The 25,854-nt window shown below is 42.2% G+C and overlaps 1 protein-coding gene across 2 annotated transcripts; it reads left to right on the forward strand.

The window, feature by feature from the left end:
- Positions 1–770: 770 nt before the first annotated feature.
- SERPINB5 (serpin family B member 5) lies at positions 771–21,228 on the forward strand. 2 transcript variants are annotated; one of them, XM_079785300.1, is made up of 8 exons: positions 771–894; positions 1,016–1,134; positions 7,324–7,498; positions 9,801–9,938; positions 11,956–12,073; positions 14,463–14,605; positions 16,660–16,827; positions 19,961–21,228. In XM_079785300.1, the coding sequence occupies exons 3-8, from the start codon at positions 7,331–7,333 to the stop codon at positions 20,351–20,353; spliced, it is 1,128 nt and encodes a 375-aa protein (XP_079641426.1). In that variant the 5' UTR covers positions 771–894; positions 1,016–1,134; positions 7,324–7,330; the 3' UTR covers positions 20,354–21,228. The 2 variants fall into 2 exon arrangements, with proteins under 2 accessions (XP_079641426.1, XP_079641425.1); XM_079785299.1 differs by lacking the exon at positions 1,016–1,134 and having other exon boundaries at positions 787–894.
- Positions 21,229–25,854: the final 4,626 nt, after the last annotated feature.

Below are 25,854 nucleotides of genomic sequence, written 5' to 3' on the forward strand. Positions count from 1 at the left end.
TTACCTTTAAGGTGCTTGTATTCAGATAGAGGAGGACATAAAAGACATAGATTATTTTAAAACAATGTGGTAAGTGAATAGTAGGGAATTAGGTGAGCACAGCAGAGAAGGAATTGGCTCATTTCGAGGTCCTTTCCTGAGTAGATTCGATAGGAAGAGAGGAGGTCCCACTGCATGATGGATCTTCAAGTCAGGACAACTGGCATATACACAAAGGGTGGGCTCCACAGAGAGATTGCAGGGCAGAGCTCTGTAAACCAAATCACCATATTTTATTGGGGTTCCCTTATCAATTTGGTACTATTTATTTTGCTAACTATAATTTATTTGCTATATCCTCTTCTTTCTTTTGTGACCACCTTTTTGTTTAATAGGGCGCTAGCTCTTTGGCATCTAACAGAATGAGCTACTGTAATTTACATGGAAAGGATGGAGGTTAGGGTGCTTTTTGTAGCACAGCCATATTTGAGAAGTATGAATTATTTACAACCATCACGTGTGCCTTCTCTTTCATATAATAGCTCACCTTCCGATTCCTTATGGGTTACTAGGGTTGCTCTTATGTATGTATTAGGCCAAGGCAGGATTTATTGCAGCCCCTTCCTGCCTGAGCATGTTAGGAGCCTTTGGAAGCTGTGCAGGCAACAGCAGCTTCAGCCTGAATAATTTCTTCAATCTTGGAGAAGCTGCCAGGAGACATGAGTAAGAGCTGAGCATGCAGAAGTGGGAGGGACGAAAGTACAGGTGGGGCGTGGCCTCGGCGGGAGTGGCCGGGGTTCAGGTGAGCGAGCCGGCTGCTCTGACCACAGAATTGCTTCCACAGCGAGGTCCTTCTGAGCCTCGCTTTCCTTTCCCCTTGCCGTGGTGTGTTTTCCAGGATAACTGCAACTCCAGGTAAGCAAAGTAGGGTAGCAGGGCTGGTGAGTTCCCTTTTCAGGGCAATTCTTAAAACAAAAGAGGTGTTGGAGCTGATTCAAGATAGTGAACTAAGTCGACATAATGGGTTCTTTTCAAGGCTAGCCTGTGGGCTTGGGGACTGTTGCCCATCACACTCCACACAGGCAGCATCTCCAGCTCTCAGTCCTTTGGGAACCAGGAAGCCACATAGGGAGAGAAATCACTTAGCCATACAAGGTAAGAATCTGAAGAAATAACATGGCTGGGAGGATTTGGTGGTGGTGGTGGCGGGGGTGGTGGTGGTGGTGGTGGCATGGGCACAGCAGTGATGATGGAGAAGAAAGTATTTCTGAGCACACTTTTAGACCTACCTTGGAATTAAGAATGAATTTTGAAATGCTTATTTCAGAAAGGGCCTGATACTCAAAACCTGGAGAAAGTGGCAACACGTTTGAATGTCTGACTCACCTTCCTGGTTGGTTTTGTGTGCTTTAAGATTCAGACTTCAAAACTGCTCTTCTTCTTGGCATTTTTAAGCGTCTAGTCAGTGTTCACTTACTTGAAACTGCCTTCTTCTAAGCAGAAAGTACTCCCCCTCCCTGTTTCTGGGTTCTAGGATACTTGAAACAAAGTTATAGATTTCAAATATGTATTCTTGGGCAACTTTTCAAACAGGTTGGCTCATCGTTTCTTTTTTATAGTGGCTGCTGTTTTTATGGCTTCGTTTAAGAGTATCATACTGAAGATCAACTTAACGTGCCAGGCTGTTCTGTAGACTCAGATTCAGAGCCGAGGGGTCTTAGACGTATTTCATCTCAGTCCTTCATTCTGTAGATGAGGAGCGTGGCTCACAGGAGTGACGACGTGGTGTTCTAAGTCACACAGCTTATAAGTGGCATGATCAGCGGAATTCACGCCTTCAAACTCACAGCTTGTGGACGTTTCCATGACACCATGGGTATTCTTAACAGCCTGTCATCCCCTACATCACTCAAAAGGTTTGATAGAATTAGGTGGGTCTCAAAACTCAGTCCCCATCAGTAGGTGAAAGAATTGGCTGAGTTTCTTGATTGGGGGAGAGAGAGAAGGAAGCCAGCCTGAAGAAAGTCCCAGAAAATGACTCAGGTCTACATCTTTGCTTCTTAACACCTTGAATTCTGCCTCTTCAATCCCTCTGGGTTGTGGGTTGACTTTGAGGGTTGCAACCTCAGCAATCTTGGTCACGCTGGCGTGGCCAGTCTGGCTCTAGTTTGCTGTTAGGCAGCAGTGGGATTGCTCAGTGGTCAAGATCAGGCTTCTGAACCAATAGGAGGAGATAGGATGTCTCATAATATCAGAGCAAAGCAGAGGCGCTCTTGCCATAGGAAATTAGGCCCTGACCTTATTACTAATAGCAGCTTTGTCCTTTCCTGCTAACATCGGTCTTCCTATATATGTTTACTCCTTTCGTCACTTCCTTTAATCCTGACAGTCTCTCACACTGCAGAAGCTCCAAGGTCTCCTATTTTCTTAACCTGGCTCTGTTTTTTTCCCCTCTTGAAATTGGAATACGGACAGCAGAGCTGTGTTTTTAGGTGTCTGGTGATCGTTACTCTAATAGGCAAGATTCCTCAGGCCATTACTTAAGGACTGGCTATACCAAATACTTAAAATTATTTTTTCTCTGCATTTTTCTTCATTTGTCATATGAGGCAGGTTAGCATGAATGACAACCACAATAACCTGACACAGTGAAAAGAATTTTAAAAATGAGAAAGCTGTGCACCTGGCTATGTGTATGCATGCATGCACACGTATATAGAGAAGATTGTGGTGGGTGGTCTGTAGGGAGGCTGAACATATATTGTTCAGTACACAACATGATGGAGAATGAAAGGGGCATGTCAGAACAGCAAACATTAGCCAGGACTGTCCCAGGCAGTGGGATATATAGTCAACCTGTCCATAGAGCATTTATCTCATGCAAATGGTCTACCGACAAGTTTGAGGACCATTGGCTTAGATGCACTAAAGACTTTGGGAATCTTTGTGCAGGGGCTGCAAGTCTAGGAAGTGAGCATGCCTGATCCTGCTCATGTTCTAGTGCACGCCCCTCCATTCATTTGGGATTGCTTGCAGTCTTTTTGGCCCACATTTTTTTCATAGCTAACTCCCACTTGTCTTTAGGACTCACCTTTAGTGTGACTTACTTAATGGCACTATCTCTCAGGAAACCTCACTGAGATTTCTATGATAAGTGAGATCTCTCTCTCTCTCTCTCTCTCTCTCTCTCTCTCTCTCTCTCTCCCCTAAGGGTTCCCATGACAACATGTGCTCCCCAAGAAAATGCCCAGGACTCATTACACACATCATGGCATTAGGCTGACAGCTGCTTGAAGGCAGGACCCGTGCTGGGCTCACCTTTGATTTCTTAACACTTAGCTTAGTGCCTGACATGCATTTGGTACTCAGTTAATACTTTTTAAATGAAAGCAATATAACATTAATCATTGGCAACATAAATGGCGGGAAGAGAACAAGAGAATCTCCAGGGAGGAAATGAGAGAAAAAAAGTTTGTGTAGATTAAAAAAAAAAGAAGCAAAGTGTCTTGGTATCTCTAAAGGGTAATTCAGGACATGTAGGAGTTTTGGAACTCTAAAGACTTGTGAGAGAAAAAACATCAGCCAAGACACAGTTACCGAGGGTGGGGTGTGGTGTGGTTGGATGCACCAGGCTGGGTGCTGGGAGAAGTGAATGCTGGGGCTGGTTTTACCACTCTCACTCCCTTCGTGGGTGGCCTGGAGAATCCCTTCATCTTTGTCTGCCTCACTTTTCTCATCTGTAAAAGGAAGAAATGGAGCCAGACTAGATCCATGCCAAAATCTTGTCCCACTCTAAAGGTTTATGATTTTAGGACATATTGCAAAAACCAGTTAACTTAGTGATAAATTCTTACAGCTCTTGTTGTTCATTTGTTGCATTTGAATTATTACTTAAATTTCCATTTCACTCTTTTAAACTTCTAAGTGACAAAAACATGCAGTATTTTCTACATGGGAACTGTAACTAAAATTATCTTTGTTATACTCATTCGAAGGTTTTTCATGAAGACCAAAGAAGTTATCTCTGTAACAAAGTGATAATAAAACAAAGAAAGCCTGTGGCGATTTTAGCACTCTGAGCAGAAGTCATTAGAAATGTAAATTTATTCTGCAGGTCTTGCTCATCTCTACTCTTATACCCATAATTTTTATAGTATTTGCTACTAAAATGGTCCACGTTGAACCTGATGCTTTTTCCTGTGTGTGTAGCTCACATTGCTAAGATCTGCTTAAATGCTTTTACTGCCTTGCAGCATGGGGAGGTGGACACTCACTGTGGCCCAATCATCCCTTGAACTACCTTAGCCTAGATCAGCTCTGCAGTGATTTTGGGTCACTTGGGACCAATCACTGAACAACTGATCATATTTATCCAACAATATCTGATTGAGGACTTAGCTGGTGATTGTTTGCTTCTATAGCAATGCCCATGTCCACACCTTTCCTTTCCTTTCCTCTGCTTTCCTTTCCTTTCCTTTCCTTCCCTTCCCTTTCCTTTCCTTCCCTTCCCTTTCCTTTCCTTTCCTTCCCTTTCTCTTTCCTTCCTTCCTTCCTTCCTTCCTTCCTTCCTTCCTTCCTTCCTTCCTTCCTTCCTTCCTTCCTTCCTTCCTTCCTTCTTCTTTCTTCTTTCTTTCTTTCTTTCTTTTTCTTTCTTCCTTCCTTCCTTTCCTTCCTTCCTTCCTTCCTTCCTTCCTTCCTTCCTTCCTTCCTTCCTTCCTTCTTTCCTTCCTTCCTTCCTTCCTTCCTTCCTTCCTTCCTTCCTTCCTTCCTTCTTTCTTTCTTTCCTTCCTTCCTTCCTTCCTTCCTTCCTTCCTTCCTTCCTTCCTTCCTTCCTTCTTTCCTTCCTTCCTTCCTTCCTTCCTTCCTTCCTTCCTTCCTTCCTTCCTTCCTTCCTTCCTTCTTTCCTTCCTTCCTTCCTTCCTTCCTTCCTTCCTTCCTTCCTTCCTTCCTTCCTTCCTTCTTTCTTTCTTTCTTTCTTTCTTTCTTTCTTTCTTTCTTTCTTTCTTTCTTTCTTTCTTTCCTTCAGTGCTTTAAACCTTTATTGTTGAAAGTATTTGTCCAGACCTTTTCTGATACCTTTGTCAAGCATCAAACAACATTGTTGTCGCTGGGACCTCAGCTGTTAAGGGCTGCATAAACTTCTTCAACCTGAAAGAGAATTTTCTGAGAAAGAAGATAGCACATGGATGGGAGGCAGGCCTGTTGGACTCATGCACTGATGATTCTCATGCAAAGGAAGGGACTCTGGAAGGAGGGTCTGCACCCATGAGAAAGCCTCAGATGTCAGGCGTGCTCTGATTAACATTCTCCAACAGCCACTTGAATCTATATCTTGAATTGCAACACAGTGTTAACTATGTTGTGTAATTAACTGTACTAAAAGCCACCAAAAGCTTGTACTCAGACAGAACTACTGAGACTAAGTGTATCTCAAAACGTTATAATGAATAATAGAATAAGCTTCGGTGGGGCAAAATGGTAACACGAACATTTCCTTACTTTTTGGTACACTTTGAGGTGTTTGTAGTCAAACTCCCTCAGCAGAGTACTCCCAGGTCTTAAACACAGGTTTTCTACGCAAAGGAAGTCAAACGTTAAAAGTAAAGTTTGTTATTGATTATGCAAAATTATTGGAATTGCTCTCCTTCAGGGTAGTGAATGCATTCTGGGAAGAACTACTTGTGTTTGTTAAAGCACAATTGGTATGTTTCAGATTATTATTAATGTGATTAGGACTCAGTTGTTGAGGCTTTGAGAAGTTTACAGGGATCTGGGCAGAGACTTCTATATTTGGTAAAAAAAACAGCTCATTCAAGCTTCTCAATTTGGTTGAGAAATAGCTCATGTTGACAAACTCAGCATTATCAATGTTAAATTTGCTCCTGGAGAAAGGACTCCCTCGAATCTTTTGTGAATTTTCTTTTTATTTCCCCATGATGGAACACTGGTCCAAATACTCTGCACACTCCCATTTCTGTCTCATTGCCCTCTGTACACCTCATGCTGGCCCCTGTGACTGGGGGTGTACAGAGTATTCGGCCCCTGACCCCACCCCAGAAGAAAGAATAAGGCTGTGGACCTTAAAAAAGTGTGAGCTATCCACCCTGACTTTAGATGACCTTGAGATAGGTTTGCAATGAGAATACGGATCTGAGTTTACTTAGCTGTGCTTGCCAGGGACATAAAGTAAAGGAGGAAGAAGTCTTTGGAAGTGACCAGTGAGCATGAACAGGGTCACAACCTGGGTGACTTAACACGGAAATGTGTTCTCCCACAGTCCTGGAGGCCAGAAGTCTGAAATAAAGGTCTCAGCAGGGTCACGTTCCCTCTGCAAGCCCTAGAGGAGACTATTCCTCACCTCTCTCTTGGCTTCTGGGTTGCCAGCCATCCTTGGTGTTCCCTGGCTTGTAGAAGTATCACTCCAATCTCTGCCTGTTGTCACATTGGTGTCTTCACATCATCTTCTCTCTGTGCCTGTCTCTGTCTTTCCTCCTGTTCTTTCTGATAAGGACACCAGTCATATTGGATTAGGACCTCAACTTGATTAAATCTACAAAGACCCTATTTTCAAATAAGTTCACATTCACTGGTACCCAGGGGTGGGACTCCAACATATCTTTTGGGGGAACACAAATTCAACCCATAACACATACTAACTATTAAACTGAATCACACAAAATTGCTATGATTTGACTGTTTTTGATGTACAGAAATGCCAGTTTTGTATGCTTTAACCTCAATCCTAATTGAAACAATATGGATAAATAAAACCAACTGATTCTGTTCAGTGCCGTCAACTGCTCTGACCACTTGCTGAGGAAGAGGTGTGATCACCAGGCTCCTGACAGTGGCCATTGTGGCTGAGTATGCTTGAATTTGAAGATTTTGGACAGAGCTGCTCACACCGAGGACCTTGAATGCTGGGCCATTCAGACCTTAGGGCATTTGCCCAGAAGTTTCTTCCTCACTGGCTTTTAAAATTGCATTTAGTGCAAAGTTCCTTCCTCTCTTCTATCCAAGACCATTACTGTGTTTAGATGATTTTTTAAATGATTTTTTATTGATTTTAGAGAGAGAGAAAGGAAGAGGGAGAGAGAGAAAAAAACATAGATGTGACAATTAAACATTGATTGGCTTCACTCCTGTATACCCTTCTTCCCCCACCAGGGATTGAGCCTGTAGCCCAGGCATGTGCTCTGACCTGGAGTTGAACCAGCAACCATTTGGTCGATGGGACAATGCCCAACCAACTGAGCCACACCAGCAGGGTTGTTTAGATGGAATACTTATGGATTGGCAGAATTCAGGTTAGAAGGCTTTAAAGACCTTTATCCTTTATTTCAGACCCACGATGGATGCCCTGCAACTGGCAAACTCTGCTTTTGCAGTTGACCTGTTCAAAAAACTCTGTGAAAAGGAGCCAGCAGGCAATGTCCTCTTCTCTCCAATCTGTCTCTCCACCTCCCTGTCACTTGTTCAAGTAGGAGCCAAAGGTGACACAGCCAATGAAATTGGACAGGTAAGTCCCATACCTTGTTTCTGCTTAGAGCAAGACTAGAATTATTAGAACTCATGGGCGGTGCCCAAGGAAGGATGAATGGGGCTCTGTGGTCAGAGATGCTCAGGATTGAGAGTTGTGCCACTACTAATACTCTCTCAATCTATTCTCAAATGTGAAAGAAAGCTTACTTATTTGTCCTGCAACCCTGGCACCATGTGTGATGGAGAACCTGGGGATGTTCTAGGTAATCACAAGTTTTCCACTAATGAGTGGCCTTTGGCAAGTCACCCAACATCTTTCTATGTGTTATACTGTAAGAATCAATCAAGGTGGTGTTTATAAAATGTTCCACTGCAAAAACCCCAACCAGAAATAGTAGAAATCTATATCCCTGTGTTATGCACAACATTTATTTACAGCATAATCTTTATTATTTTTTACTGAGGTATAATGGACATTCAACATTATGTTAGTTTCAGATATCAATGATGATTGATATTTGTATATATTGCAAAATGATAATCACAGTAAGTCTAGTTAACATCATACATAGTTATAGAATTTCTTTTTTTTGTGATGAGAAATTTCAAAATCTACTCTCTTAACTTTCAAATATGCAACACAGTATTATTAACTGTTGACACCATGCTGTATATTACATCTCCAAGCCCTATTTTATAACTGGAAGCTTGGATCTTTTTACCCCCTTCACCCATTCCTCTCACCCCCACCCCCATTTACTTTTAGGTAGTAGGCGAACACCCCTCTAATTCCATTCCATAATTATTCTTATGTTGATTATCCTAGGTTCAACAGACTCATTCTTTCCATGAACTCATAGCATTTAAAAAGGGAACATCTTGAATCTACAAATGCCCAGAGTATGACCCATGAAGTCTTCTTTGGGTCCTGATAATTGAAGAATTTACACTTGAAATTGTGTGCACTTGAAAAAGAACCCTCAACTGTGGGAAGAGGAGCTGTCTTTTACCTGTCCTGCTCTCTCACCTCCCTCCACCCCCTCCAAAATCTCTAACCTATCTCCAATTCCTCATTTTCCATCTCCCAATAGAGGGGGAACAGAAGAGACAACTTCCTGGGAGAAGGTCTGTTCCTCAGTAATAATGATAAGGGTGATGTACATGCAGTCGTTCCTCCAGCAGTAGTTACCTGATTTAAAAATTTTCTGGTCCTTTTACCTGTCAGCAGGCATGAGAGTTATGCACGGCCTTGGACTAGCCAATGTGACCTTGTAATAGTGGGGCTGTGTTACTCATTGGTGCCATGTGCCCATTTAGTGACCTTACCTGAGGTGTGGCCTCCAGGCACAGTTATGAGTTAAGAGTGAGGAGAGAATTGCCTTGTGCTGACATCGAGTTTTGAGGCACCTTGAGGCAAAGGAGATACTGGGCTATTGATTGGGGCAAAAGAAAAGTTAGGAACAAATGAAAAAAATTTAAGCCCTCCAGAAGATGACATCCTAGTTGTAAATGGCTTAGAAAGAACATTTTGAATTGATATACTTTAGGTGTTTTACGTATAATATCTGTAATCCTCATAACAACTCAGAAAAGTAGGCATTCCTAGTCCAGTTTACAGAGGGAAGAGTGAATGAAGCTGAGCAGAGCTGGGCTAGATTATATTTCAAGTACATATAGGCTGGGACTCAAAGGCCAGGTTTTCTCACTTTTGCCCACCCAGGGCAGCCCACCATTGATGGTAAATGACACATCAGCCCATTTGGCACTTGTCAGAGGAACTAAAGGGACTAGATAGATCCTGGCTAGAGACTCCTCTACCCTGGAATCTGATACCCGCCTAATGATAGTCTCTTTTGCTATAATCTTTCTCTTCTTGTCTGAATTACATGGAAATTGTAACCCAGTTTCACTCTTTTCCAAGTTTGGGGAGCCTCTGTGTGAGCATTAGAGGCATCGTTTTGAAGAAAGGGTGAAATTTCCCAATAGTTAAATCCGGAGAAGAATATCTTCATGGCAGAGTTTCTTAATGGGGACAATTTGGCCCTCCCCCACCTCCAGGGATATTTGGCAGTGTCTAGAAACATTTTTGGTTGTCACAAATAGTACCTAGTAGGACAGAGATACAATACCCAGATACTCAGGACAGTCCCCGAATCCCCTCACCTGGCAACAGAGAATATCCTGCCCGGAATGTCAGCAGGGCCAAGGTTGAGAAGCCTTGCTTCATGGGACAATGGAGCAGGAAGACACGGCACCCCCACGGAGAAGGGCAGTTACCATGTCCCCTGCAGCAGCAAGACACATGTTTCATGGGTCGTGGACTTTTTTTCTCTTCACAGGTCCTTCATTTTGAAAATGTCAAAGATGTGCCCTTTGGATTTCAAACAGTAACGTCAGATGTAAACAAACTTAGTTCCTTCTATTCGCTGAAACTAATCAAACGGCTCTATGTAGACAAATCTCTGAATCCATCTACAGTAAGTGGTTCAATGCTATTAACAAGATTTAACTTTTTCCCAGGATTGGCATTGTCATAAGGTCAGACTCACAGGTTTTTGTTTTTTTTTCCTCCAGCAAAACTCACCGCTAGGATGCTTATTTATGATTAGAGGCTAATTGAAATAACTCAGTCCTAGTGGAGAGGTTGAATATAGCGGGACTCAATTGTAGTCACATCTTCTAGCTCAAAATACAGAGAAGCTCACGGGCTTCTCTGGTCCTTCTCAAACACTCATATATCCTCCCCTTCCTCTTAGCTTCCTCATTTGGAGAAATGGAGAATGGAGTTGCTAATAATGTATCTCCATGGATGCAAGACAGCTCAGGGTTCACACCTTTCTTAAACAGCAGGGCACAAGGCCTCATTGTTTATGCACACAACGTTCTTCTGATTTTCTCAAAATCAATACGAAAAATAATAACTATGAGTCAACAGTTTTCATCAGTCACACATTGTTTTTGTTTGTTTTCCTAGGCTGGTCATGAGAGGGTCTAAACAGGTAGTTCTGGGTATTTAATTCCAGCCATTTCTTGAAGGGTACTGTGGTACCCTTAACTTTGATCCCAGAGTATAACATAATATTTTAAAAATCTGTACTTGAAACATATAGCCAACATCCTAGACTACAAAGAAGTTCATTCTCTATGTTAGTAATATAGAGTTGATTTAATTTGTGCTTGGTTGGACAGAATTTTAAGCCTTCAAAAATCTGAAAGGTAGACTACCAGTTAAATATTTTACCATTTACTTTCTGCAGTAGCTGTTTGAGGACATTGGTCACTAGACATTTATTCTTGTTGTTTTAAATCACACATACACAGCCATTTTTCTTTCAACAATCATCCAGAGAACTGAAATAAAATATTGAGATGTGAGTTGGGACCTAAGTAGATAAATAATTTAAAAGCTCCCTAGAGAGTCCTTAAGGAGATGTTTAATACATGTTGTGGCTGGCAGCGAGGACCGTGGAGGTCATCAATCTTGCTGAGGCTCCGATGTTCTTGTGTGGTCCCTGTTCTCTCAGTCAAGGGCAACACAATCCCAAGGTTGGGTTGCAATGAACAGAATCAATGTGGCTAAGGCTATAACTGCTCTGAAGAAATTGAAGGAGCCCGTGTTAGGACATTTAATCAGCTATGTTCAGTTTGGTTGAACTTCTATTCAACATTTTGAATTATTTCAACCAAACCAGGAATTGCAAGGAATTTGATTTTAAGACTGCTTTCCACGGCTCCTGTTGGTTGTATAGCACCTGAAAATTCACTCATAATAGTACAAACAGGTGTGGTGTCAGGAGGGCCACCTGCTGCAGAACTACCTGGGTGTTAAAAGTGCAAGCTCCTAGTCTCAGAGCACTTGAATCAAACTCAATAGGGATGGGATTTAGGGTTTTGCATTTCAACAAGCATTGGAATCAGAATCACTGCTATGTTCTCTATTGCACTGTTTCAGACTTAATGTGCATCTTGATAAAATGCATGCTCTGATTCTGTAGGGCTGAGATTTCTGCACTGCCAACAACGTTCCAAGTGATGTTGAAGCTTTGGTACTTGGACCACACTTTGAGTAGCAAGAACCTATAGAATATTTATTTCAGTGAGAGTAAGAGTTTTCTGCTCATAAAGTTCTCTTTTCTGTACATTTCTTCTATTCTAAGACACATAAATGTATGTACATTTTAATGTTTCTGAAGTCATATTATAACTGTTACATACATTCAGCATGGTGTTTCTTTTCCAACCAAAGCTGATACTACATTGATGAATGCATTTAATAATTAATATTGTCTTAGAATTGAAGGAATGAAGCATTCAATAAAAAGAAAAGTCATTGATTCTTCCATGAGGTTTCAATTTACTGAATAGTGTAGATTTTGAAAGTATATTCATAGTAATAGACACATAAAAGTCCTTTTGTTAGAGCCATGTAAAAATGTGATGGTTTGACCACAGACTGCAAGTACTTTGTGATTTTATGAACTGGATGCTTTTCAGGAGTTCATCAGCTCTACTAAGAGACCGTATGCAAAGGAGATGGAAACTGTTGACTTCAAAGATAAATTGGAAGAAACGAAAGGTCAGATCAACAACTCAATTAAGGATCTCACAGATGGCAAGTATTTTTATCTACTGTGCTTATGTACTTATTCTCATGAATCTTTCTGCTAAGCAAAAAAACTGAACACCTGAGGGACTCCTGAGGTGTTTTTAGTACAGAAGCTAAATTCTTGCCCATCGAGCCATTTCAATAACATAGATTTCTGGACCTTTCCTCCAACACCTTGTCACTTGGTAGGAATTCCTGGTGCTTTGGTTTTATTTAGGCAAGTAGACCCCACACCCTCCGGGAGCCTCAGCTGTGCCTCTAACAAGTCTGGCTTTGGGCAAGTCATGAGTCCAGTTTTTCATTGTGGACCTGAAGGGCTTGGACTATAACTTGATGATCCCTGAGGACACTTTTAGCTCAAACTTTCTACAGATTTTTTAAGGAAAAAGGGATAGAGAGTCTTAAGCAATCAAATATACATATAGCAAAAGTAAAACAAAACTAACCATAGTGGATGGAAATGTGTCCTCAGTCCATAACTTCCTGACCTAGTTGGCCCTCTGATAGCCACTGGCTCTTACCTGCAGCATCTACCTGGTCCTGCCTCTGGCTCAGCATTTTCATCAGTCTTTCCTTTTCCTGAATCCCCCCTCCATTAAAATTCCGTGAATCTTCCTTGTTGAAAAAGAGTTATAAGTAAGATGATTTTGAGTGCAGGTCAGTGTCCACATCTCCGTTCTAGGCACATATTTATATTCACACAGGGAGGGACCTGTTGGGACACAGCACCTCATTGTGAGGGTGTGAACAGTAGTGATGGGTTTTTCAGGCACCACTGCAGTCTGGTGAGCTATAGGCTTCTGGGGCAGGGACACACGCTTCCTGTATGAATGGCTAGAGCCACCCTGTGGCTATGAGGGCTCAGGAGTGATAGAATCCATGCCATAGCTTCAGAGTGAGGACATGGAAAAACATTGGCCTTGTAATCTTCAAGTCCTCAGATTCAAATCTAGACATTGCCACTTACTAACTGAAGTGTTTGGATACAGAGCCTCAGTTTACTGAACTGTAAAATGGGTTATATGTTATATAATTGAATTTTTACATGTTTTTTGTTTTGTGAGGATGAACTTAGATAATATGTGCTAATCAATAATGTGTGGTAGCCAAGATGGTAGCCATAGATTTGGATGCACACACACAAATGTATGCATGCATATATATTTGTTATTGAAATGAAGTCCCTATACCTTTATTTGTAGAGAGAAAACTGGTATAACATCAGGTTAAACACAGTTATAAGTAAAAAGCAGCTCCTATTTAAATTGTTGTGTAACAGTTTTGCTTTTAGAATTTTTAAATAATAGTATTTTCCCTCTTGGGGTCTTGGCTTAAAATCTTCATAAATTTAAGGTTTTTACTGGGGAAGGTAGTTCAATGAAAAGGCCTCTGCATTTGGAATCTGAAGTTCAAGGTTTCAGTTGAAGCCAATTCCCAGCTCTCCCACTTCTCTGGCCTTCGAGTTTCCTCAATGACACTATTACATATTTGACAAGTCTCATAGCATTGGCAGCAGTGGTGACATAATGTGCAGGTCCCAGAGCAACGTGAAACTGCAGGGTCCTTTATTTAAAAATGTAATTTTAATATGGCAACAGCAGAGCATTAACCAGTGAAGGGACCTTCACATACAGGTCACAGGCCTGTGCCGTGGGCCCAGAGATTAGGTAAATGGAAATCACTTGCACAAAACACCAGTCCCATTCAAATAGGAGGACTTAATTTCATTAGGGGGTTATCACCACTGAACTGTTCTGCTATTGTGACTGTGGTGACCACTGTTGTGATGGAGCCTGCTGACCTTGGTGCCAACTGGCTGCCACGTGGGGAGAGGTGGGGAACTGTGGGTGCAGAGCAGAGTGCTGTCCTGGTTCTGACCTGCTTTCCAGCTGAGCAAACTAGAAAGCTACTTGGCCTCTCTGAGCCTCAGTTTCCTCAACTATAAGATGGGGATAATGATCCTTGCCTTGTGGGATCACTGTGAGAGACATGAGCTGATACATGTGTTATCTTGGGCATGACTTTTCACCAAGTCACTGCTTCCTCGTCTGTAAAAAGGGGAGGAATACACAATCGCGTGTATACGCATGTCTAGCATGTGGCCTGGCTCAGGATGAGAGTTTGGTAGCTTGTGTCTTTCTTCTTCCTCCTCTTTGGTTCTTTTTCCTCCCTTCCCCCTTCATTCTCCTCTTTAGGTGTCTTTGGTAAGTCCAGGTGTGGGGAAATGCAAGGAGAGAAAGGAGTCCTTCTGAAATGAGGTGGTCTGGCTCTCACACCCTCCCTGGTGTGGCTCTGGCAGGTGTTAAATACCCAGTGAGTGGACAGGCATGTGCATAGTAGGTGTAGTTGGGAAGAATAACCCTGTGCAATTTGTGGTTTCTACAATTGTTTGCAGGCCACTTTGAGAACATTTTATCCAACAACAATGTAAATGACCAGACTAAAATCCTTGTGGTTAATGCCGCCTACTTCATTGGAAAGTGGATGAAGAAATTTCCTGAATCGGAAACCAAAGAATGTCCTTTCCGAGTCAATAAGGTATGTGGGCAGCGTGTCAACGGGTCCCAACTATAGATTTGAAAATTACAGTCACAGAGGGACTGTAGGAGTTCACCCCCGTGAGGGAAATGAAGGCACAGGGGTGGCGTGCCTTCCCTGCTAGAAAAAGAACCATAGCCCAGAGACTCTCTCTTTTCTCCAGAATGTTCTAAGAGTCTGAGCTGAGTGAGGGCTTATAAAGCTCACAGCCCAGTGGATAAAGCTAAATCACCCACTGGAAAATGCCTACAAATATTTGGGATGATTAGCAAGAAAGGCAAAGAAACAAACTAAATCCTAACCTCAAAGGCCTTTGAATCATCCTGAAACCTGGGTCATTTGAGGATCTTGGTCCAGGTCAATACATTCCTCTGCTCTGTTTCTCATCTGTTCTAGTGAAGTCAATGGTTATGATATTTTAATGTATGAGGTGCTTTGAGGCAGTGTTGGCTGTGAGAAACCTGTTTTGCAGGAAAGTCTCATTAATACTCCTGGGTGAATAATGAGGCCATATCCCATGTGAAAAAGAATTAATGTGAATAGGTAAAGTGTCTCTCTAGAAAGGAATTCAGAGAACTCAGACTGGAAAATTGACCTATTTCATTCAAGGACCTAGGCCAACCCAGGAGTCTACATGATGATAATGTGATTTGGTCTCATTTAATGAGATATGACTGTGTTAAGAACGCAGACTGAATCCCAGGTAGCACAATACCTGAAGGGAGTGTGTTTACCTGGTAGCTCCCATGGATTCATTCTAGTTTGCAAGTTTCTCCCAGCACCTTGAGTACCTAGCGTTAATCACTTTTGTTTTTGCCAAATATTATAACAGCACCTTTTTAACACTAGAACCCAGGAAGAAAAGACCTCCAAGATACAATTTACACCTGAGTTAGCTGAACTGGCATTTGGTAATTTTTCTTTGTACTCACAAAATTTTATTTTCATTCCCACCTCAGGTGGGCTTTCCAGAGTGAAATAGAATTATATACTTACTTATCTACATCCCTCTTGAGTGCATGGGCTTTGTAAAGGCAGAGATAATGCCTTATTCATCTCTATTTCTAACTCCTGGCCCAGGCCCTGCTACATTAGCAGGTGCTCAGCAAATGTCAAATGAATGACCAATCTCTAAGGGTCAGTTTGAATAAATAGTCAATAGCAGACCAAACCTGATTGGCCTTTGGGACCACCATGGGTCCCTATACAAAATCTATTCGGCATTTCCATTGGGAGGGGACAATCACAGCTAAGAGGGCTACCTAACTCCTCAAAAAACCCAGACATCCTAGGGAGGGAGCCTGGCCTTCCCTCCATTTCCTCTTCCTAACTCACCTGTACAGTGGCCTTCTCAAAGCTGCCTGCAGGGCAGGATTGACCTTGCACATAGATGCCAGGCACAAGACATTTGACCCTTTAGACTGTATTTTCCACATACAGGTTCTTGGGTCTTAAACATGGCTTTGAAATGCCATTGAACTCTCAGTGTTTCACCTAATAAAACAATAAAACAGGACTCAAAGCTGCGTGGGGACACTCCCTCCTTTATAGTGCAGAGGTCATTACTTTTCCTTTGTTTGCTTTGACTTGTTTTTGTCTGTCCCTGAACTTTCTGAGTGACTTTACTGAGCTTCTCCTCATGTCTTGTGGTGTCTCCTTTAAGGACTAGACTAAATCGATGATGTCATAGTATTAAAAGTTTAGGGTAGTGTTTATTCTAACAAAGGTGGATACACACACACACATTTTTGTATTACTAACCTAAGAATAAAAAGGCCTAATTAGTTTAATTTCCCCCTCTAACAAAAAGAGAGAACAAATATTTGATGTGTTTTATGGAATTATAACAAGAACAAATTAATGCATATATACTAGTGTGTGTGTGTATAGATATGTGTCTATATATGTGTGCATATGTGTGTGATGTGTTTATATGTACCTGTACATATAAAAGCATAAGTCATTGTCTTTTATGGAGGAAAATAAAAAAATATATCTATATATACATGTGTGAATGAAAAAGCAAGCAGCTCAGGTTTCTTCTCCTCTTCCAGACGGACACCAAGCCAGTGCAAATGATGAGTCTGGAAGCCATGTTCTGCATGGGCAACATTGACAGTATCAACTGTAAGGTCATAGAGATCCCCTTTCAAAATAAGCACCTCAGCATGCTCATCCTGCTGCCCAAGGACGTGGAGGATGAGTCTACGGGCCTGGAGAAGGTGAGGAAGGAGGTGGGTGGGCAGCACCAAGGTGCCCTCTGCCTTGACAGAGCTGCATGGCCAGCCCTGTGCGGGGCTGTCTGCCTTATGCCTCACCTGCTCTGTCATTTCCAAGGGTTTGTGGTCCTTTCTGGGCCTTTCTCTTTAATGTTCAAACAGCCAGCATTTATTTGGCACTTACAGTGTGTCCAGAACTATAAATTCCCTGTGAGCACTACCTCATTTAACTCTCACTACAGGCCTAGGAATTAGAAACTATCACTACAGCCGTTCCCAGTGAGGGACTTGAGGCACAGAAGGGTAGGTAACTGGTTCATGGTAGGTAACATGACATGGTCATCAGTGGTTTGTTGAATCAGATTTGAGCCCAAGAAGTTAAAATCCTTGTTCTTAACTCTAGACTAGAGTTTCTTATCATTAGCATCTTGCATCAACACAGTGCATTTGTTAAACAATTGATGAGCTAATATTAATACAGGATTATTTACTAAAGTCCACAGTTTATATTAGGGTTCACTCTGTGATGTGCAGTCTATGAGATTTTTTTGTTTTTGTTTTTGTTAATCCTCACCTGAGGATATTTTTCCATTGATTTTTAGAGAGAGTGCAAGGGAGGGGGAGAGACTCAGAGAGAGAAACATCAATGTGGGAGAGACACATGATTGGTTGCCTCCCGTATATGCCCGGACCTGGGTGGGGATTGAGCTTGCAACCTTGAAATGGAATGTGCCCTTGACTGGAGTCTATCACGGGATCCTTCAATCCTCAGGCCAACACTCTATCCTCTGAGCCAAACTGTCTAAGGCACATTCTATGAGTTTTGAAAAGTTCTTTTCACTTATACGCACATATATGAGATTTTATTATGCTTCATATTTCTATTTATTTATTTATTTAAATTTCTTTATTGATTAAGGTGTCACATATTTGTCCTCATCCCCCCATTCCCATCCCACACCCCTCCCCACGGATGCCCCCACCCCCCCTGTTGTCCTTAACCATTGGTTAGGCTCGTATGCATGCACACAAGTCCTTTGGTTGATCTCTTCCCCCTACCCCCACCCTCCCCTACCCTCCCTCTGAGGCCCGACAGTCCGATCGATGCCTCCTTGTTTCTGGGTCTGTTCTTGTTCATCAGTCTATGTTGTTCATCATGCTTCATATTTCATACAGGTTATCAGAGGCACGATATTGAAACATGGTAGAAGTTTTACCTGCTTGTGAAGGACATAGTTTCCCCTCTGCTTGTCAGCTGGTCCTGTGGCCCACTGCTCTCCCTCACTCCCTGCCGGCTTCCTAGCTTCACTCCACCTGGGCCTGCCCCAGCCAGGGAGAAGGAGGGAATCTTGGAGAAACCCAGGAGGCACCTGCTGTATTTTCAGTCATGCCTCAGTGACTCCTTCACTTTTTAAGGTTGATCTAACTTAGTCACATCTTATCTGTTACTTCAGCTATCATTATGCTTGCTCTACCATTTGTTCATTGAATTCTAAGTCCATCTCCATTCTTCTTTTACTCACTTGTCTCTCTGTTTCACTCCACTTCATGTCTTCCTCTCATTTTCTCCATCAGCTATTATTCAACTGTCTCCCACTTTACTTACTTAAAATATCCACATAGGTTTTTTTTTTTCTTCATATAATAGAATGAAAGGAGCAAGTTAAGATGTGCTCAATGAACTTCAAAAATTTGTTTTTATTGATTTTTACAGAGAGAAAGGGAGGGGGAGAGAGAAATAGAAACATCAATGATGAGAGAGAATTGTTGATTGGCCGCCCCCTGCACGCCCCGCCCCCTACTGGTGTTGGAGCCCACAACCTGGGCATGTGCCCTGACCAGGAACTGATCCGTTACCTCTTGGCTCCTGGGTCGTAGCTCAACCCCTGAGTCACACTGACTGGGCTCAATGAACAATTTTAAGATGAAACCATTTTATGCTTTATTTCATATCTCTCATTACAAAATATTGTAATAAAATATTTTGTCGAATCCAATATTTCCAAAATACTATCATTTCAACATGCAATTGCTATAAAATTATTAACGAGGTATTTTACACACTTTGTCTGTATTAAGTCTTGGAAATCTGCAGTGTATTTTACACATAGAGCATTTCTCAATTCTTACTGATCACATTTTAAGTGCTTTTCATAACCACGTATTGGCCACTGTATTGGACAGTATAAATATGGAGGTTTCCTGTTAGGACAGATGAATATTTAGCTTTTATGCAGATTAAGAACATAACCTGTCATTTTTTCAGATTTATTGACGTATAATGAAACAAAATTGTAAGATACTTAAAAACCTGTGAGCCCAGTTTAGTGTATAGCAGGATGATTTGATAAATGTATAAATTGTAAAAGTTTATTAACACACCCATCACTTCATATATATATATCTTTTTATATCTTAAAAAAATAACCAACTGAAATGGATGCATTCATTGCCTACTCTCTTAAAGAATGATCATAGACAGTTCAAATTTTTATTCTAGAAAGAATTTACCTTAGCTTTAATTTGAGTTATTAAATTTGATGTCAAGCAGAGTACATGATTGTTCTGGATTTCCTAGTAGTGAAATAAAAATAAGCATTTGAGAAATCCTATATAATAAAAGGCTACTATGCAAATTGTCCCCTCCACAGGGAGTTCAGCCAGGGAGTTTGACCAGGGGGTGGGGCCAGCCAGCCAACTTCGAGGTTCCCTCCCCCCTACCAGGCCCAATCAGGCCGATTGGGACGGCCCGGCTGGACCCCACCCATGCACGAATTGGTGCACTAGGCCTCTAGTATTATATATGAAAACACTTCTGATTTTGTATTTGTTTCACTATTACTTATGCAACACCATAATCCATGCATTTGTTTCTATAAAGCTACTCTACAGCTTAAAAGAACTGCCCTCATAAATTGCAGTTTAAAGAGACCACAGTTGTAGGGTGGGGTGGAGACCAATGCTAGGCGGAGGATCTTTTAAAAGAGAAGCTAGTCACACACCCAAACTGCAGGGCTGAGTCCGTTTTTGATTGTCCCTCTGTGTTACTTCGAAACTGGGCTCATGTTTTTCATCAAGCAGGGTCTTTTACCATAGGAAGTAAAAACAATAATTTCCTCTCCTTTTTGTCCTTCAGGTTGAAAAACAACTCAACTCAGAGACGCTCTTGCAGTGGACCAATCCCAGCACCATGGCCAATACCAAAGTCAAACTATCCATTCCAAAATTTAAGGTGGAAAAGATGATTGATCCCAAGGCTAGTCTGGAAAACCTAGGGCTGAAAAGTACCTTTGATGAGAGTACATCTGATTTCTCTGGAATGTCAGAGACCAAGGGAGTGGCGCTCTCCAATGTTATTCACAGAGTGTGCTTAGAGATAAGCGAAGACGGTGGGGATTCCATAGAGGTGCCGGGATCAAGAATCCTGCAACACAAAGATGAATTCAGGGCCGACCACCCATTTATTTACATTGTCAGGCACAACAAAACTCGAAACATCGTTTTCTTTGGCAAGTTCTGTTCTCCTTAAGTGGCAGAGCCCAGGTTAAGTCCCACCTGACTTTTCTGTAAACTCTACATCCAGAGGATCCCTTTCTAAATATGATAACTTGTTAATATTGCTGGAGGAGGAATGCCTCCTTGTCCTATGTAGCCCTCACACTAATAGGCCTTTTTCTCCCAATCTTTTCTTTTATGCCCCTTTTCTACCCATCAAAGACAATACTTTGAATGAAAAGAAAATATGTATTCATTATTTGTCACACTATCTAGGGTTATGGGCAGAAGTACAGTCATTCACAAAGAAAAGTCCTATAAGGAGCTTTGCCTTCCTTCATTGGGATACAGAATGTTCCAGACGTTCTCACTTCCCTGAAAGGCTAAAGAAACTGTGGTTTATGGGATCTGACAAACTCTCCTGGTTCCAGTGAAATGTGAGCACATTGTTAGGCTAACGTAGGTCCACAGCTCCTTATGCTAAATGCTGAGGGGCAAAGGTATTTTTCAGGTTCTGATTTTGGGGGCATTTAGAAAGATAATATGTTGCACAAACTGTATGTTATGGAAGTCTATTGAAAGAGTCTGAAACAACACCCTACATAGAAGTCATTACCTTGATATTCCTGCCATAAAATGTATAATATTGAAGTGCTCACACTGCTTTGACATACTTTTTCTAAGACTATGGGTTTAGTTACTATAGATTACTGGTCAGACACTTGCATTAATAGTAATTTTAAAAGTTGATCTGATAAGTTATCTATATTACAAGTTCACATATTAATTTACTATAAAAAGAGCACATTTACTGAAGATTTTGTGACAATACATTCTCATCTCTTCCTTGTAAATAGGTTCCACTTCATTCTTGCTCCAAAGGATCCATATAAAATTTCTTTTATGCTATCGACAATAAAATATTATTAAACTACATGTCTTGTTTTTTTCTCTCCATAAAGTTAGATTTACTATTTTGAAATAGAACCAAGCCATCTATTTATAAAAGCATTCCTTTACATAAATAATTTTTTGAGGGATTGATGTAGAATAAAAATAATTACTGCCTCTGTGTCCCTATCTTCCTTTCTTTCTGCCCACTAGCTTCCTCCTCCCATCCTCTTTCATCCTGGGGTCAAGACCCAGGGGAGTCTAGAAGGACTTTCAGCTACATACAAGTATATCATGAAATGGAGGCCTTTGGGCCCAGCCTCAAAATATAACTTTATCAAGTAAGCTGTATATGCTTAAAATGTTTTCTTATTAAGTACATTTTCCTCAATACCATGTATATTTGTTTTAAATTACTTACAGTTTCCCTGAATCTAATATTCAACATAGTTATTTTGTTGTCCCCAAAGTGTGCCCAAAGAGAATGTGTCCTCTCATGCAATAAATGTTGAGTACCAAAAGTGACAAATGCCCCACATTCTGACAAGAAAAGACCATTTGTGCATGATGGCTGGGAGTGGCCCAAACCACTCTTAGCTCCTTTCCCCACTTCCCTAGGCTATGAAACAGGAAGTAGTGGGGACTGAAAAGCTTAGTGAGTATTTAGAGGGGAGATTAGTGTTTCTTTAAGCCAAGTGTTCATGGAGCATAAAGTCTCTCTTAGAACTTAAACGCATGAAATTTTTTTAATTAACTCTTGCTTGGGATAGTCTAATCCAGTGATTTTCAACCAAGGCCAATTCTGCTCCCTAGGGGACATTTGGCAATGTCCAGGGACATTTTTGTAACAACTAGGGGGAGGGTGCTACAGGCATCTAGTGGGTAGAAGCCAAGAATTTTGCTAAACATCCTACAATACCTGGAACAGGAATAACCACACAACACCAATAGTGGGCAGCTGAGAGACCTAGGACTCTACTGACCTGAAGGACAGATGCTGGCTGGAGGAGACCCTAAAGCAGAGCTAGGAGAACAGCCTGGAGAGGGAGTGGAAGCAGGTCCTTGCTTGCTTCACTACACTGAGATGTAGAGGCAGCCAGGCTTGGTGATTCTGAAACTCTGCCCCGGAAGGGTGTGGGGTCTCCAAGACCCCCACAAGGACACCCCATGAAGAAGTTAATGTTTGGTGCCTCTGACACAGGATACTGGATTCCAACAGTTAAGGAAGGTCCTTACCCCTCACCTCTCCTTCCTTCCCTGGCTCCACAAGTCAGGCCCTGTGGAAGGAGGAGAGTAAGAGCAAGGTGCATAAATGGTGAGGAAGCCACTTCTGCTTCTGTTCCCCTGTGGGGTAGTGAGCCCGAACCATCTGTGGTGGATGGAGATGCTCTCAATCAAAAGAACGTTCTTCCCGACCGAGTGGCTGAGTGGTTGAGTGTCGACCTATGAACCAGGAGGTCACGGTTCAGTTCCAGGTCAGGGCAAATGCCCAGGTTGTGGGCTCTATCCCTAATAGGAGGCATGCAGGAGGCAGCCAATCAACAATTCTCCCTCATCATTGATGTTTCTATCTCTCTCTCCCCCTCCCTCCCTTTCTGAAAAAAAAAAATAAAAAAAAAGAAAGAAAAAAAAAGAATGACGTTCTGATTTAAAAGAATTCTGGGCTTTTTCACTTCTGAAAATGTCTTTGTTGATATACGAAAGTGACTGGAGGGCATTTAGTTAAGGGGATTTGGTCCAGGAGATGGGGAGGCAATGCAGCAGAATGGGTCTGGAAGGCCCTGGAAACAAAGACTTTAGCTGCATTTCCCTAGCACTCTGCCAGTCCAGTCTACCAACAAACTGGCTGCAAGTACATCATCTCATTTACTCACCACAACACATATATGAGGAGGAAACCCTGACCCTTATAAGTGAGGATACTAAGACACAGAATAGCTGTAAAATCAGCTCAAGGTCATAGAGCCAATGGAAGCTGATGGCTAGGTTTGATGTCTAGCCAACTGAGCCCAGAGCTGTAGCTCTGACCTCTGTATTTGATGCCCCCATTTTCCAACTGGCACTCACCCTTGACAGATGGCCACTGAATGTACCTGGAAGAATTCCTCTCTCCTCTATGCCTTCTCTAGTTTGGAATTCTCAAAGATCCATCTCATTCTGGTAGTCCTTTTCTGTCAATCAAAACATCTACAGATGTAACTGCCTGATTAGGTGCATTTGTAGAGCCTCTTTTGAGGGTCAGATGTTGTACGTGAAGGTGCTTTATGGACGTTACTCCGTTTGCTCATTTTCACAATAAGCTGTTAGGGGCTAGTTCATCTATTCATCTATTTCATGAGGAAATATGGGCTCAAAGGAGTTGATAAAGAACCAACTTGGTAAGCAGCAGGATTCGGCTGCAGCTCTGTCTGACCCCAAAGTCTACACTCCTTGAACTATGAGGCCTTTGGATCACACATTGGGGCAGGCTCCTCTGGATGGCTTTGCTTAAAGTCTTGTATCACATGGGCCCCCTGGTTACCCATTGTTGCCAAAATAATCAGTCTGTCTCTGTCCTTCAGGGAAAAAAAAAATAGAAGACTAACATCTTGGCCCTGTGCTCCCCCCCCCCCCCCCCCAAGCAGGACATCAGGAGCAGTAGTTCCTCTTTCCTTCCCTGAGAGCCCAGGCTACCTGGCGGCCACTGGCAGGTAGCGGACTTCTGCCTCAGATGACTGGGCCCAGAAAGCACTGAGGAGGAAGTGGGATTTTGGAAGGGCCTGGAGCCTCAGTCCCATGTGGACGGACAGAGAGGGTGAAGGGAGCCCACAAGGGAGAGACGTGTGCTCATTGGTTATGGAAGGAAAACAAAATGATGCACATGAGACTCAGAGTGGTTGTGGAATCTGAAGGAGAAAGCAGGAGTTCAGATTGAAATTGTGGCTGTGTGATGGGCACTGGTGTCCAGGTGGTCTGATGATGGCAGTGGCCAAGGCTGAGGTGTCAACATCAGAGCTGCCTTGCAATGGTCCTAACAAAACTGGAGCTATAAAAATATTACCTCTATCTATCTATCTGCGCGCACGCACGCGCGCGTACACACACACACACACACACACACACACACACACACACACACACCCCTACTTCAGAATGGGATTACTGAGTCATACATGGTACACATATTCAGTTTTGGTAGAAACTGCCAAAGAGTTTTCCAAAGTGGTTTTCCTTGATTATTATTATTAATGGTTACTATTATTTCTATTTCTCATGGATTGTTATTTATTGTTTTATCTTTATTATTATTAAACTAGAAGCCTGGTGCACGAATTAGTGCATGGGTGGGGTCTGGCCAGCCAGCCCTGATGGGGGCCCATTGAACCAGGCCGGTGGGGGGGGTAGGGGCTGGTCAGGGGCAGGACCTGCCAGGAGGAGGGGCCACAGGCAGTTGGCCGGCTGGCCCTACCCCGGATTGCGGTGTTGGGGGCTGATTGGGGGCCAGGCCGGCTGCAGGGGGGGGGTGGAGTGGTGGTGGTTGCAATCGGGGCCCGGATTAGGCCAGTTGGCTGCCTCAGTGTGCATCATAGCCATCAGTCATTCCACTGTTCTGGTTGCTGGGCATTTATATATATAGATAATAATTATTGATTTAAAAAATAATATTATCTTAAAATAATTATTATTAATGATTGCTTTTCCAACTAGGAATCTTCTCAACCCTACTGCCAGCATGACATGTTACAAATTCAGCTTCCACAACAGGCCCATGAGGACCTGTTTGAGGTGGAGGGTACTGAGAGGAGAGACATGAAGAAACTTGCTAAGCACACATGGCTGAGTTGTGTGGTTAGGATTTAACCTCCGACTCTGATTCCAGAGCCCACACGTTTAATCTCTATGTATTTGATTACGTTAAAACTTTTTACTTGGTGAATCAAACCATTTACCTACAAGGGCAGATTTACTTCTGTTTATGTTAAAAATGAAATATTAGGTTAAATACAAGACAATGAATGTAGATAAAGATAAATCTCAGCTAAATATTTATAGAATAAGCAAACTTTCGAGGAGTGTTTACTTTTCAAACATTTCTGGTTCAGTCTAATCCGTTTTCTGCAATTCTGAGCTTTTCCCTCAGGGGTCATATTCAGTCAGCTGTATGGCATTTGCTATTCCCACCAGATTTGAAAGGCTTCCTTTTTTTAGTTTTAGGTTTTTGAACTGGTTTCTACAACATTCTTGCCTTCCACCCACCCCACTGATGTGAAAGATTGAATAGATGGGCATTTCCCTGTTCAATGGCTTCCTCCCTGTCTCTGTCCTCCACCCGGACAATAGCAGCTGCCCCAATTTGTGAGGGCTTTCAAGTGAGAAGATCAAAGTGTCCTACTGACAGTAAACCACTGTTCTTGACCCAAGTCCTAGAACAGAAAAATTAGATGGCCTCATTCTCCGCTAGGGATAAGATACTTGTAGGCATGTCCCTTGCCGTACCTGTGTAGCCTGGACGGAGCCTCCTCATTTGTCCCATAAATGGCAGTTGCCAGGGGCAGGGAGGTGGAAGAAAATATTTTATATCCTTTTCAATGGATATAAAGTTTCAGTTATACAAGATGAGTACGGTGTCAAAATCTGCCATACAACATTGTGCCTCTTCTTAAT

This window comes from Cnephaeus nilssonii (genome assembly GCF_951640355.1).
Source record: "Cnephaeus nilssonii genome assembly, chromosome: 11".
NCBI lineage: Eukaryota > Metazoa > Chordata > Mammalia > Chiroptera > Vespertilionidae > Cnephaeus > Cnephaeus nilssonii.